The sequence below is a fragment of the Polypterus senegalus genome, chromosome 10, assembly GCF_016835505.1.
Source record: "Polypterus senegalus isolate Bchr_013 chromosome 10, ASM1683550v1, whole genome shotgun sequence".
Taxonomy (NCBI): domain Eukaryota; kingdom Metazoa; phylum Chordata; class Cladistia; order Polypteriformes; family Polypteridae; genus Polypterus; species Polypterus senegalus.
This window is the reverse complement of record NC_053163.1, coordinates 37781811-37797461: the sequence shown is the minus strand read 5'-3', so window position 1 is coordinate 37797461 and position 15651 is coordinate 37781811. Positions and strand designations below refer to the sequence as shown.

General features: G+C 39.9%; 1 protein-coding gene across 3 annotated transcripts in view; it reads right to left on the bottom strand.

Moving 5' to 3' along the window:
- LOC120537089 (tripartite motif-containing protein 16-like) overlaps window positions 1–15651 on the bottom strand; it is a 38890-nt gene that overhangs the window by 21025 nt on the left and 2214 nt on the right. For 2 of the 3 annotated variants that reach the window (XM_039765732.1, XM_039765734.1), the window contains exon 2: window positions 9633–9728. The exons of the other annotated variant lie outside the window; for it this stretch is intronic. In XM_039765732.1, coding sequence (XP_039621666.1) covers window positions 9633–9728 — 96 coding nt within the window. The remainder of the gene's footprint in view (window positions 1–9632; window positions 9729–15651) is intronic. 3 annotated transcript variants of the gene reach the window in all.

Sequence of the window (15651 nt, the reverse complement as noted above, 5' to 3'; positions counted from 1 at the left end):
TTCTTGGCCTCTGATTTGTCGCCAAAAATTACGCCAAATCGCCAATTAACCAGAATTCTGACACATGATTTCGTCGTGTGTCCTGGCTCGTATATATAGGGGCCTTAAGGTAGTGGGATGGGGAGGGAGATAGTTTCCGTTCGCTCGTAGAACGATCCTAAAGTAAACTTGTTTACTTTATGGTCGGTTCTAGAGCGGACAATACCTACCCACCCCACTGTCTAAAATGTTTTGCGCCGACTATATTATTATGATTTTTGGGTTAAAAATATTATCTTGTTGCACAGAACGACTTGGGGTGATGATATATTTGTGGCAGGGATGAGACAATGAGTCACAGGTCCGGTTGTTTGTTTACTTGAGCACCAGCACAGTTCAAAAGAAACGAATCAGAACACCCCTCCCCACACACACCACACAATAATACTAAATCATTACAGCATCACATCGTTCACCTGCAATTTGCTGCGATTAGGGATTGTTAAATTTATTTAAAACTAGCAGAATACCAGGCCGCAGCGGAGAAGTAGTGTGTTAAAGAAGGTACGAAAAAGAAAAGGAAAAATTTTAAAAATAACGTAACATGATTGTTAATGTAATTGTTTTGTCATTGATATGAGTGTTGTTCTCATATCTATCTATATATATATCTATCTATCTATATATATATATATATATATATAGCAAAATACCCAGCTTGGCAGCAGAGAAGTAGTGTGTTAAAGAAGGAAAGAGAAAGAAAAGGAAACATTTTGAAAATAACGTAACATGATTGTCAATGTAATTGTTTTGTGTATTTGGTGGCAGCGTACAAAGTTATTTTCGTCTAGCTGCATCAGAAAATGTACCACGCCTGACACGCCTCCTTTTACTGTTTTATCACAGCTTGATTGCTGCTGTCATATATATATATATACACACACACACACACACACACACATACACACATACATACATACACACATATATATATATACACACACATACATACATACACACACACAAATTATATATATGTGTGTATGTATGTATGTATGTGTATATATATATATATATATATATATATATATATATATAATGTAGATAGGTGTGTGTGTGTGTATATATATATATACACACATACATACATATATACACATATATATACTTGTGTGTATGTTTGTATGTGTCTATATGTGTGTGTATAGCTTTGGTCACTGAGTGCAAGGGAAAAATAATAAAATATAGTCTATAAGTTATTAAACAGTAAAACATTAACGCTTTAAGAAGTACAGGTACATTGAGCACTACTGGAGTGGTTTGGTAAACTACATTTTAAAGACTGTGTAACACAACAGGTAAGTAACTAACAGCAGCTAAAATGTATATGGATCATCTCTCGGTAGTAGATCCCTTTTGAAAGGCGCTACACGACGGCTGTGGTATAGAAATTACATTTTCTATGTGAACGTTCAAATTTGTGCCTCTGGTAATGTGCCTTACCGGCAATTAAAGAAAATTATTTTTGTTTCCTTTGCAATGTTAAGAGAGAAAGGCTTTGGTTTGGGATAAAAGGAAAAAAGGTGTAAAGAAAGGAAAGTTGCCTATCCTTTTATATAGTATAGAGAGATGTGTTCGCTGACGTTATGATCGTCTTTTGGGGACAGTCGCGGTGGGTCTTGTGTAGACTGGTGAGACGCCCCGCCATTAATCGGCTGTGATGGCACTGTCAGTCCTCCACTCGTGCGTATCTTCATAATCCGAGTTTAGGACCTCATAATCGTGATAATGTTAAAAGAAAGTGTGAATCGCCTTAATATTATTTTGCCGTGGTGTAGAAAAGGGGTCCCGTGTTTGCACTTGTCTGGGCTATAGCTCAGGGGGCGGATGAAAAAAATTAAAAGTGCTCACTTTGACTTAAGGCAGAAGCGCAGTCAGCGTCTATCAAAAGTCTCAGCGTTCTTTGGAGGTAATTCATATATTATATATATAGCAAAATACCCGCCCAGCGGAGAAGTAGTGTGTTAAAGAAGTAATGAAAAGAAAAGGAAACATTTTAATAATAACGTAACATGATTGACATTGTCATGAGTGTTGCTGTCATATAAATGCCTGCCTAAATAAGTCACCCTCGCTTTGCTCTTACTTTTTTACCGTTCATTTAATCATGGCTAGTGGCGAAAACTTATAAAATGGAAGGAGGATGGCTTTACCAAAACAATTATTGATGGCTAATAATCGATTATTCATAAAGCTTGAATTGGTGATCTGTTTTCTGTGTTAACCTCATATTTTTTCATACTTCTTCTCAAACTAAGGTGGTGCGAGGATAAAATGAATCGGGATGCGCTGATCAATGTAATCGGTGTACCAGGAAATCATGCATTGACAAAAGCTCCCTTTGCTTGTAATGCAAAGTGTGATTAAATGCATTATTTTTTAACGCGTTATGGAGCACATGCATCAAAGCTTCTCAGCTGTGCTTGTGCTAAGAACGAAATGAGATGAATGGGAGGAGATGATGACGTGACTCCCCACCCCTTAACTGTCAATCCCCACAAACACAGTCTCGAATTTGCATAAGCACACCCCTTCACCTACAATTTTAACTTAGTTACAAAGTGATCAAAACTCTCGTTTATATCCTCGCCCTCTCATTAAACTTGTATCCCGCATTACCTGTGGGCATGTGAAACGCCAGCGTAGCCTGTCTATGAACTTAATTTAAAGTTTAGGTTTACACCGCTTTCTTTCCGAGGTAGCAGCACTCATGAATATGGTAGTATATGTCACTCGCCGCTTCTTATTGTTTTTCGCTGCCTCTCAATTATATAATGCATGTTTTCTTAAGCGCTTTTGGAGGTCTTCCTGGTTTTCTACGCACTGCGTTGACAGTCAGTTCACGTGATTACGTGGGAGGCGTGATGATGTCACACAAACTCCGCCCCCACGCCTTTCCAGCTAAACTCTATTACAGTTAATGGAAAAATACCTTCCAGTTATGACCATTAGGCATAGAATTTCGAAATGAAACCTGCCCAACTTTTGTAAGTAAGCTGTAAGGAATGAGCCTGCCAAATTTCAGCCTTCTACCTACACGGGAAGTTGGAGAATTAGTGATGAGTGAGTGAGTGAGTGAGTGAGTGAGTGAGTGAGTGAGTGAGTGAGTGAGTGAGTGAGGGCTTTGCCTTTATTAGTATAGATGATTTGACACGTTATTTTATGTAACAAAAAAGCACATTAATACAAAACCGGCAATTTTTTGTCACCCCCTCAGAGCTGGTACCTGGTGCGGGCCGCACCCACCGCACCCGCCTTCCTACGCCACTGCTGCCACCTGTCCCGAGAGAGCCTTAATCATGGATGCCAGAAGTACTCCCGGGTCTGGCATAAAAGTGGCCATCTCCATCCACTTGGGGAGTCAGAGTGGGGAGAGGAGTTAGACTAAGCATACATACGCACACACGCACACACACACAAGCACATGCGTACACACACACACTCGCACACACACACACACACACATATACATAAACAAGGGCCATTTTAGCAGGAACAGTTCACCAACCTGCATGCCTTTGGACTTCCCCACCACTTTGCTCTGTACCAACATGTTGGAAAATGCATGGATGGACGGATTAAAGGATGGATAGAACTGGCCATCTCCATTTTTTATTTTATTTTTTAATGTTTTATTGGCACGTATATAGCATTATTAATTTTTATATTATTTCTTATTAATATGGTCGGTCTAATTCATGTTTATTTGTCTTACACTTTTTGACCCCATGACTCTGCTTGTTGGATAAATGATATGGGCTGTAGTACTTTCATGAAATATGGAAGGCTGATCAATAAAAGATGAATGTTGTTATATAATGTCAGGCCCAAAGGGGAAAATGAATGATAGAAAATGAACATAACTCAGTTACCACTATTCTTGTGCCACTTAAATCACATTTTTTATATTTTTTTTTGCAAAAAAAGGATTTCTAATTAAAAAGCAAATATCACACATGCAAGGATGATTTTAAGTCAAGGAATATATTAGAAGAGTCACAAAATGAGTAAGACTTTCAAGGGACTTGTCCATCATAAAAGAAATATGTATTTTCACTGTAGTTCAGGCATTAGAGGTAAACATGACTAATATGTTCTGGGATTTTTCCGTTAAGGTAGTAACATTCACTAATCATGGTGCTGGAGAATTGCGACATGCTTCATGTTGATTAGCATATCCAAGTAAGAACTTCAGTGTACTCTGTGCACATAATCTTACAGGGTCAGAATTGTATATATTGTATATCTGGAGAAGCGTGAATGAATTTTGATGAAATTTCGCGTGGGAACAATTAGACAGTTCACTGAATGTGACATTTGTAACCAATCCAGTGCCATTTGAAAGTGGAGCTCGAAGTATGGGCAGTGACTTGGTGCTCTCATTGGTGTTGTCTAACCTCAAGCCCGAGGCTGTGGTTAACACGGTTAACTGTTTGTGACTGGAAGACCCCCAAATCTATCTCTGTGTTGTTTGTAGCTAAAGGTTTGAAGTGTGCCACTGTCATCTGTGTTTATTCCATACATATTATTTGATGTAAATGGGTAATTGAGGCCTTAAAAAGATAAAACCACACAAACCATCTGACAGGGAGAAAGCAGTTCTTTCATGTTAGCAACCTGACAGGGAGATGGGATGAGACAAGTGGAGACAACTCAGGCAGACAGTAGGAGTACCCCATGGCCTGATGGTCAATTTATGGTGTGCTATTTCTATTTAAGCTACGCCAGCAAAATTGTATCCATGTTATGGGCAGAGTGGTGGCTCTGAGGCTAAGGATCTGTCCTGGTATCCTGAAGGTTGCCGGTTTGAATCCCCATCACTGCCAAAAGAGATCCTACTCTACTGGGCTCTTGAGCAAGACCCTTAACCTGCAATTGCTCCAGGGGCGCTGTACAATGGCTGACCCTGTGCTCTGACCGAAAGGGGGTATGTGAAAACTAACAAATTCCTAATATGAGAAATTGTATAAGGCAAAATAAAGAACAAAAAAAAAATGTTTGGAAACTGCATGCTCTTATTTTGGGAACCATGGACTGTAAGAAAGTATAAAGCCTCTGGCAATTGCACTGAACATTAGAACTCACCTACTGATTGATGGAAGACGTCACTCTTGCCCGTGCTTAGGAAGCACACCTCTGAGGCAGGCTAAAGCAGACTGCAGAAACCACACAACTGCATTACACTTTCGCCAGTAGCAGTCATTCGAAAATTGCATTATTCTGAATGTCCAGATGATATTAAAAGAAGGTAAGTGTATTGTTTCTTTAGTGTTACTTTTTTTTCTTTTTGCATCTTAGATTCACTGCTGTACCACTAGGGAAGGATGTAATATTTTATTTTATAATATATACAGTATAAACATAACCTGTTGCAAGGGAACAAACATTCTGTTACATCGGATTATACTTTATCATTTGAAGATATCACTAAACTGGTGGTGAATGCGAATGATGCATTGTCACTGGCTCTAAGCGGTTTCTGTCACTCGCAGTTATCGTAATAAAGACAGAGTAAACAAAAGATTCAAATAATTTGCAGCTGCGTCCATCAAAAGATAAACTCTAAATTGTGCATTTCAACTAAATGGTTTGCCCACCATGTTAAAAGGAGGTGAACAGAAGTTTTGTTAAGCAATGTCTTGTTGCTGTTGATAATAAAGAGTCACAGGACACTTAGATCTCTGTAGTTTATACATCTAAAACAGTAAATGTACCTAATGGCTTTGATACCAGCAGAACCACTGTCCACAGACAATTCTGCACAGCCACCAAATTCAAACTGCATGACTAAACAAATCACTACAGTAAACTAAAATTACTGTGTAATTATAAGAATCAAGCATGCCATCTATATATATAAAAGTCAATGTGTGTATGTATGTATGTTCTAGCATCACGTCCGAACGGCTGGAGCGATTTTCATGAAACTTGGTACACATGTTCCTCATTGGTCAACTAAAAATACTGTAGGGTGAAATCAGCTGTAACCCGCCCCCTTCTGGGTAGGGTGGGTGGTGATCTTGCAGTCTTGTATGCATGTTCTCATCCAGCTGACACTCAAAACGACCACCAGAGGGTGAACTGGAGGCGACTGCCAGAATTCTTTATGTTTGAGTGCCACCGTGCCCCTGTTGCTTTTGAGATTAAACAGAGTTCTACGCATGGAAGTGTGTGAGTCTGTCTGCTCTGGAAGTGAGACTTAGAGTTGGGGTGACGACTCCAGCTCCGTGGTTACGCAAGCGAGGCCAGTACACCGGCAAAAGGAAACCTCCTAAGAAAGACAGTTGCTTAGCTGGTAATGCACAAATGATGCGAGCACTTCGGCAACATGAATCCTTCTAGCAATGAGATGCCCAGAGTAGTTCTGATGATTTAAATACTTTCTAGGATCCCGTGCTTTTAACACCGGCTTACACAGTTAGTATATACCAGGCAACTTTTGCTTTTCAAATTAAATACAGTTGGTAGGTTCAGAGCGTCAACTGGATGATAACATACTGTACATACAACACTGCAAGACAAGCACATTAGTGAGTCTTTATCCATCCATCTATCCATTATCTAACCTGCTAGATCCTAACTACAGGGTCATGGGGGTCTGCTGGAGCCAATCCCAGCCAACACGGCGCAAGGTAGGAAACAATCCTCGGGCGGGGTGCCAGCCCACCGCAGCCCAGATTTATTAATATTATTACATGAACTGGAGAACCCCAACATCATAGCCATTTCTGCAGCAGATTTCTCCACTCTCCACTACCAAGATTTGAATAAATTGTCCTCAGATGTGTGTTCTCTTTCTGAGAATCATATTTAACCACTTGAGACTATTGTGCATGTAACAATAATAACATCATAAACCTATAATGACCTTTCTTTAAATGTCTGTTCAATTTCTTGCAAGTAGGTGTCATAGACTAATGAACTACAGCAGTTCGCTGCTAAATGTTCATTGAGAAGAGAAAAATATAAATGACTCTTATGAAATTTACAAATCCAACAGTTGTTTATTTATTTATTTTTATTTCCTTAACTGATATAAGAGATATTATTCCATTTCATTTATCTTCTGATTTAGTTTGTTTGGAAAAGCTGAGAGAGAGCGAGAGGTTAGGAGCATGCACTGATACAGCGCATTGCTGCACCCATCACATGACAAACCAACTCAGGATCCCAGATTAGGACCCGAGTGCATCCATGCAACGGGTGACACCTCATCACCAAACTAGTTCAGATGGGACTAGTCTCTATTATGAAAGCAAATCTTGAAACAGGACTTTTGCCAAGAGATTCTTTCAAGTCCCGCCCTCCTCTCAACCATTTTCAACCATGCTCACGGTCCTCTCACCTCTCATTCTTGTGAATGCTTTTGACAGACACAGTTCCTGTGCTCTCAGCTCTTATAAATTTTTACATTTTTCTCACTTTAAGTTCCCAATAAAAGAAGACTTATTATGTCCAAATCTTAATGAAGAATTTCATCCCGAAGGGTTATCAACAGAAAAAATGAGTACACTGGCAATCTTAGCACCGAGAAACGATGAAGTCAAATGAATTAACGCAAAAATGTCGATTGGTTACATGGCAAATTGGTTAAATGCATATCATTAGACTATGCTGTCGAATAATTCTGACATGTCAAATTTTAAAAGGCGACAAGAAAGGTAATGTAGTACATCTTCCATGGATAACATTAGGCACCAAAGGAGATCTTGATAAGCCATTCGTATTAACACGTTTATCAGTTTTCCCATTACAATAGCTTTTGCTATGACAATTAACAAATCACAGGGACAAACATTCAAAAAAGTCCGTTTATTTATTATAGCGAAAGAAACGAAATTTACTAAGGGGCAGTTATACGTAAGTCTAAACACGGAATCAAAATTCAATGCCATATTGACAAGAAGTCAATTCCAAGAATTGTTTTTACTGAAGTTTTACAGTAAAAATGTAATTTTAAAAAGTATTTGTGTGTTCAATTCAAAGCCAAACAGAACAAAAACGTATAACGCAACAAATACCTCTAATGCAACATGAAACATACGTTTTTTTCAATTTATTATGTTTTGCTATTTATTACTTGGTTAATTATTCACTGTAATGTAAAATAGTTAGGTCTACTATGCATTGTCAGAGATGGCTGGGGTGGCGACCACCCTGGTACCTCTAGGGGCCAAGGGTACAGAGCTTTGATGCTCCACCCTGTAGGGGCCCGTGGTCACCGCCAGGGGGCGTTCCAATGCCTTGGAGACCCTGGACACACCCGGAAGTGCTGGGGGTAAGAAGAGCAGGGACACCCGGAGTGCTTCACACTGGGGCGTGTCGTTGGGAGGTTGCCGGAACACACCTGGAGCACACTTATAAAAAGGAGCACACTTATAAAAGGGGCCGCCTCCCTTCAGACAATGGCAAGAGCCGGGAGTGGAGTAGGACGGAGCTCTGGAGGAGAGAAAGAGTCCGTCTGAAGAAGCAAGGCAGTGGTGTTGGGCCAGGACTTTGGGGACTTGTGGGGTTTGTGTGCACTGTAAATAATGGAAAGATAGATAGATAGATAGATAGATAGATAGATAGATAGATAGATAGATAGATAGATAGATAGATAGATAGATAGATAGATAGATAGATAGATAGATAGATAGATAGATAGATAGATAGATACTTTATTAATCCCAAGGGGAAATTCACATAATCCAGCAGCAGTATACTGATACAAAAACCAATATTAAATTAAAGAGTAATAAAATTGCATCTAAGAAACAGACTATAACTTTAAGTAATGTTAGCATTTATTCCCCCGGGTGGAATTGAAGAGTCGCATAGTGTGGGGGAGGAATGATCTCCTCAGTCTGTCAGTGGAGCAGGATGGTGACAAAAGTCTGTCACTGAAGCTACTCCTCTGCCTGGAGATGACACTGTTCAGTGGATGCAGTGAATTCTGTGGGTGATGTCAACGTGTCCGCCTGTCTGTGTCCTGGCCAGCCTCCACAGCATACAGTATGTAACAATTCCCATGAAGATAACAATCTGTTTAAATTGTACATCCACTTCCCCATATGCAAGAGGCAGATTCCGCGAAGTGGTTAGGACATTGCGTGTGTCTGGGGGTTGGTGAGCGAAGCAAGCAGGGGGCAGAACCCCCTACTTTAAAAAAAAAGAGAAGCCCAATCAGATTTTTTCATTTGGGAATTCCTTAGAAGAACAGTATAATTCAGTTTTAAGATATGGGTGCTGCAGCATATATTAGCATCATCAGGTACAAGACAGTAACTAGTACTTAATGGAGTACTTCTCAGTCATAGGACACATTCACACAATCTCCCACAGTCACTCGTAAGGGGTTTATTTGGGGTTACCATTTCACACAGGTTTTGAAGCCATTAATATAACATGCAAACTCCAGGCAGGCAGTGATCAGGCTGGAAGTCAAGAGCTGTGAGGCAATAGCTACTAAGTACTGAATCACCATGTTAATCCACAAAGAACCCCTTAATGCTGTATATTGTAATTATCATTTTTTCTTATTCTAATAAATACATTGCCTTGGAATAATCATTCATATTCTTCTGTATTTATTTGGGTGGCATGAAACATACCTTAAAGGCTTCCATACCCTCTTTGAGCTCTGCAAGTTTCTGCAGCCTCTCCTCAATTCTGTGATGTATTTCAGTTTGCTTCATATTTAAATGGCTCTGTGTAGAAAGATAGATTTGCATAAAAATTTAATTTTAAGAAGGTAAGTAGAGTATTTAAGGACATATTCAGCAGTTTTTGTGTCATTTCTGCTTTGTATAATACTGAAACAATGAATGAAGGCCTTTTCATACTATATGTAACACCAGTAACACTCAGTTTGAATGAATCCTTGCATAGTTGTTCACTAAACACCTCAAAAAAATTAAAGGATCACCTTTTTAATCAGAGTATAGCATCAAGTCAGTGAAACGTCTGGGCTATTAAATCTGGTCAGTTGTAGCAGAGGGTGTTGTTAATCAGTTTCAACTGCTTTGGTGCACTAGAGGGGCAACAATGAGACGACCCCCAAAACAGGAATGGTTTAACAGATGGAGGCCACTGACATTTTTCCCTCCTCATCTGTTGTTTCACTAGTAACTACTGCTAGCATGAGGCGATACCTGGACCCTACAGAGGTTGCACAGGTAGTCCAACTTCTCCAGGATGGCACATCAATATGTGCCATTGCCAGAAGGTTTGCTGTGCCTCCCAGCCACAGTCTCAAGGGCAATAATGAGATTCCAGGAGAAAGGCAGTTACTCTAGAAGAGCTGGACAGGGCTGAAGAAGGCCCTTAACCCATTAACAGGACCGGGATGTGCTCCTATGGGCAAGGAGGAACAGGATGAGCACTGCCAGAGCCCTACAAAATGACCTCCAGTGGACCACTGATGTCAATGTCTCTGACCACACAATCAGAAACAAACTTCATGAGGGTGGCCTGAGGGCCCGACATCCTCTAGTGGGCCCTGTGCTCACTGCCCGGCACCGTGGAGCTTGATTGGCATTTGCCATAGGATACCAGAATTGGCAGGTCCACCACTGGCACACTGTGCTTTTCACAAATGAGAGCAGCTGCACCCTGAGCACATGTGACAGATGTGAAAGGGTCTGGAGAAGCTGTGGAGAATGATATGCTGCCTGTAACATCATTCAGCATGACCGGTTTGGTGGTGGGTCAGTGATGGTCTGCAGAGGCATATCCATGGAGGGACACAATAACAATAACAAATAGAAATAAAATAAATGAACATAAATAAAATAAATAATAAATAGAAGTATTGTTACATAATCACAATAAGGAAACCATCAGTATTACTGAAGGTCACGGAATGCAAGTGATTAGAAATGAGTCTTTAATCTTGTTTTGAACAGTTCAATTGTAGACGAATCCTTTATGTGACGAGGTAAAGAGTTCCAGAGGTGAGGAGCAGCAGCTGTAAAAGCCCTGTCTGTCCCCCTTAGTTTTACACTTGGTACGAGGGACAACAAGAGACAACTGACTAGAAGATCTAAGCACTCTGGATGGCTGGTGTAAAACACACAGTTCAGATAAATAGGCAGGAGCAAGCCCATGTAAAGATTTAAAAACTAGCAACAAGATTTTAAAATCAATTCGAAAACTGACAGGCAGCCAGTGTAAAGAAGCTAATATTGGAGAAACAGAATCAGACTTTCTTGCCTAAACCAGAAAGCAAGCGTCAGCATTTTGGACCAACTGTAACCTGCGTATCAGGGATTTGCTAATCCCAGAATACAGTGAGTTGCAGTAATCAAGGTGAGAAAAGGTAAAAGCATGAGTAGCTTTCTCAAGATCCCTAGAAGATAAAAAAAGGCCTGATCTTACCTAATAGACGAAGCTGGAAAAAGCAGCTTGTGACTACAGAATTAACTTGTTTCTCAAAAGAAAGGTTACTGTCAAAGATAACACCAAGATTGCGGACTTGAGGTTTGCAAAAGACAGAGAAAGAGCCGAGAAGTCCAAGACCAATTTGGGCTTTAGCTGATGGACCCACTATAAGCACCTTCGTTTTATTTTGATTTAGATCAAGAAAATTATTAGCCATCCTGGATCTCAGTTCAGAGTTGCAGATGGGAATATAAACCTGAGTATCATCAGCATAAGCAGTGAAAAGAAATGTTACATTTCCTAAAAATAGCTCCAATAGGGTGAAGGTATATAGAGAATAAGATAGGACCCAAAATGGATCCCTGAGGAACACCACATTTAAGAGGAGCAGTAGACGAAAAAGAGGAATTTAAAGTCACTGAAAAGTGTCTACCAGTTAAATATGACCTGAACCAGTTAAGAGCAGATCCTTTAAGCCCAACAAGATGTTTAAGCCGCAACAGCAATATCTCATGGTCAATAGTGTCAAAGGCAGCGGACATGTCAAGGGGGACAAGGACTGCAGCGCCACCTGAGTCAGTAATAATAGAGATGTCATTGAATACTTTAAGGAGGGCTGCCTCAACACCATGATAACGCCTAAAGCCAGATTGGTAGATCTCAGATAAAATTATTGGAGTTAAGGTGATCAACCAATTGATTATAAATAATTGTTTCTAATATTTTAGCGAGAAATGGCAATTGGGAAATCGGGTGAAAATTGGCTAAAACTCCAGCATCTAATTCTGCCTTTTTAGACAGGGACGTACTGCAGCATGTTTAAAAAATGAGGGCACAACCCCTGCACTTACAGAATCATTGATAATGGCTAGTAAAGATGGACCCAAAACATCAAAGGCTTTCACTATGAGGCGTGGTGGTACAATATCAAGAGGACAAAGAGTAGGTTTAAGGGTGTCAATAGTTCTTTTTAACTGTGAAAGTGAGACAGGATCAAAGAATTCTAAGACAATGCCATAATTAACAGTAGGAAGTTCATAGCCAGTTGGAACAATACCACAGCGAATTTTATCAATTTTACTGACAAAGAATGAAAGAAACTGCTCACATGAAAGAACAGTGCTATTTAATCCCATCACAGAATGAGGGTGAATGGCCACATTAATTGAATTAAATAAGACCCTAGGATTCTTAGAATGACGGGATACTAAATCAGCGAAGAAACTGCAACCTAGAAGTTAATAGAGAAGTCCTAAAAATATGTTTAGAAACAATCAGTCCATCTTTTTTCCAATGCCATTCCGCAGTTCAACTGGCGCGGCACAGCGATCTTGTCATTTCATTTAGCCAGGGAGCAGGTCTTCCCTTATTACAGTGTATCTTGAGCGGAGCAATTGAGTCTGAAACCGTTTTACAAGAAGAATTAATTTCTAAGACAGAATCATCGATACCATCATATTGGACATGCACATCAAGACATTGTCAGACCCCATGCTGGTGCAGTGGGTCCTGGGTTTCTCCTGGTGCACGCAATGCCCGCCTCATATGGCGAGAGTATGCAGGCAGTTTCTGGAGAATGAAGGAATTAATACTATTGACTGGCTCTCAAGCTCTCCTGACCTAAATCCAATAGAATACCTCTGGGACATTATGTTTCGGCCAATCTGACGACACCAGGTTGCACCTCAGACTGTCCAGGAGCTCAGTGATGCCCTGGTCCATATCCGGGAGAAGATCCCCCAGGACACCATCCGTCATCTCATTAGCAGCATGCCCCGACGTTGTCAGGCATACATAGAAGCACGTGGGGGCCATGCAAACTACTAAGTACGATTTTGAGTTGCTGCTCGGCAAAATGGACTAGCCTGCCTGCCACAACATTTTTTTCACTTTGATTTTCAGGGTGTCTTTGAATTCAGCCCTCTGTAGGTTAATAATTTTAATTTCCATCAAGTGATGTGACATCCATTCAGATAGGGGGCACTCTCGCTCCCTTGAACCCCTGTTCACGACTCCAGACACCAGGTAAAAGTCCAAACTTTGACTTTATTAAATCTCCACAGTGCACAAAGCACCCTCTCCTCCACTATATTCATAAACCAATACACTAATCACAACAATACAATTCCTCCACTCCCAGACGCGTTGCCACCCTTCCACCCAGCTCAGCTCTCCGTCTGGGAGCTCTCATAGTCCTTTTATATATCCTGACCCGGAAGTGTTCTCAATCCCCAGTCCATGTGATTCTGTATCACTTCCGGGTCAAGTACAAGTCCTTTTCTTCACCCCGGAAGCACGTCATTCCTCTTGTCCACGTGTGCTTCCGGGGCGTAGGGAAAATACCCGTTATTCCTCCCTGCAGCGTCTCCTAGTGGCTCCCATGGCATCCATTAGGGCTGTGTATAAAAACTACAATGTCCATGATGCCCTGCTGGTCTTCTGGGGACCTCCATACTGCAAGGAGGGCTCCACCTGGCGGTTTGGGGGTATTGGCCGGGATAAACGGCTGGCCATCCACCACAATATATATACAGTATATATATATATATATATATATATATATATATATATATATATATATATATATATATATATATATATATATATATATATAGAGTGGTGAGCAAAAGTAGTAGTAGTAGTAGTCCACATAGTTTATTCTTGAATTATTATTTATTAATTATAGTATCATTTATTTGTATTATTTGTCTTCTTCTTCTCATTATTAAAGTGTGCTTGAGTGTAACAAGTAAACTACAAGAATGAATAAATAATAAAGGCTGACAATTTGAGCTCTTACAAAATTGTACCTATTGTGACATTCATTTGAAGTAATAAAGTTAATAAAGCTATTGTAATGATCATAATCTGCAAGTATTTTTCAATATGAACAACTATAAAGTTACTTTTGCTCACCACTGTATATGTATATATGTATGTAATTATATATATTTGCACGCCTGATTCTTTCATTTTCAGAGTAGAAATAGTCCTTTGCAAAAGCACTCTGATGGTGCCCTATGCTAACTCCATATACATATTGTATATATGTTTTTCGCTCTTTGTATTTTGAATTTATTTATTTATTTTTTGTTAGTGTATTTTGTCAATTTTCTGAGTAGAAATGCAAATAAGAATTACATTGTATTATGTACTCATCACAATACACTTAACTATGCCTTAAAACACATAACTGATATAGAATCAGCAAAAAAGAAGGAACCAGATGCATCCTCCAAAATTCCATCAATCCATTTTTAAATTCAGTGAGTCATGGCTTATCTTTGCACCATCTGGATGTGATAAGTTGAGTCTAGGAGTGTATTAAAAAGGATTAATTTAGCATTAATTTTAATGGGTTTAGTGCACTTTCCCAGTGGCTTAACCATCTCAGACAAGTGGCTCGCATGTGAGAGTATGCAATTATACATGTAAAATTTATTATAAGAGTCAGTTGGTGTTACCGCAAATAAATAGGGAAGGTTAATAATTGCTTATAGGAAGGTGATATCGGACAACGAAAAACAAACAAAAAAGAATAAGCAAAGAAAGAGCCATCATTCGTAACACAGTTTATGAAAGATATTAATTGTTTGGATAACAGGCAGCATTGGCTCTGTTGAGTGACAATAGGGAGCAGGACCAACGGCTGGTGTAGAGGTTCTGTAGTGTGGCTATGTTTGAGTCTACTGACTTACAGGGAGCAAATGAGAGTGGAGAGAGCCCACAGGAACAACAAGCAGACAGGGGTATCGACAGCATCTGTGTGGATGGCAACAAGCTGTGGGGCACCAAATAAGGTGGCAGTTCTGAATCTGCTGAGCACTGACTAAAGTGGCAGTTCAGTTCTGTGTAACAGTGACTTGTGAGGATACCCTGCAAAGGTAAAAGAATGACTCATGAAGGATAGTTTGGACTTTAAAATTATTTCTTTACTTGGATATATTTATTGGATATTTAATGGAACCATCCCAAAGGCACTGGTTTCATGGACATGATTTGTTTTCAAGAAAACGTATTTATTGATGCACTATTGCACCCTCTGTATGTTAATTCTTTATTGTTTAATAAACTTCTGCCCACTTTTCAACTGAAAGTCTTGTCTGACTCCACACTTGCCCTGATCTATCTTGGTTCATGAATTCCAGATGTCCCGAAAGTGGTAGATGCCCATAGGCTATGGGCACAGGGCATTACATATGAGCAATACAGGAGCAAACTGTGGACAGGGCGCTATTCTGTCCGTTAGAA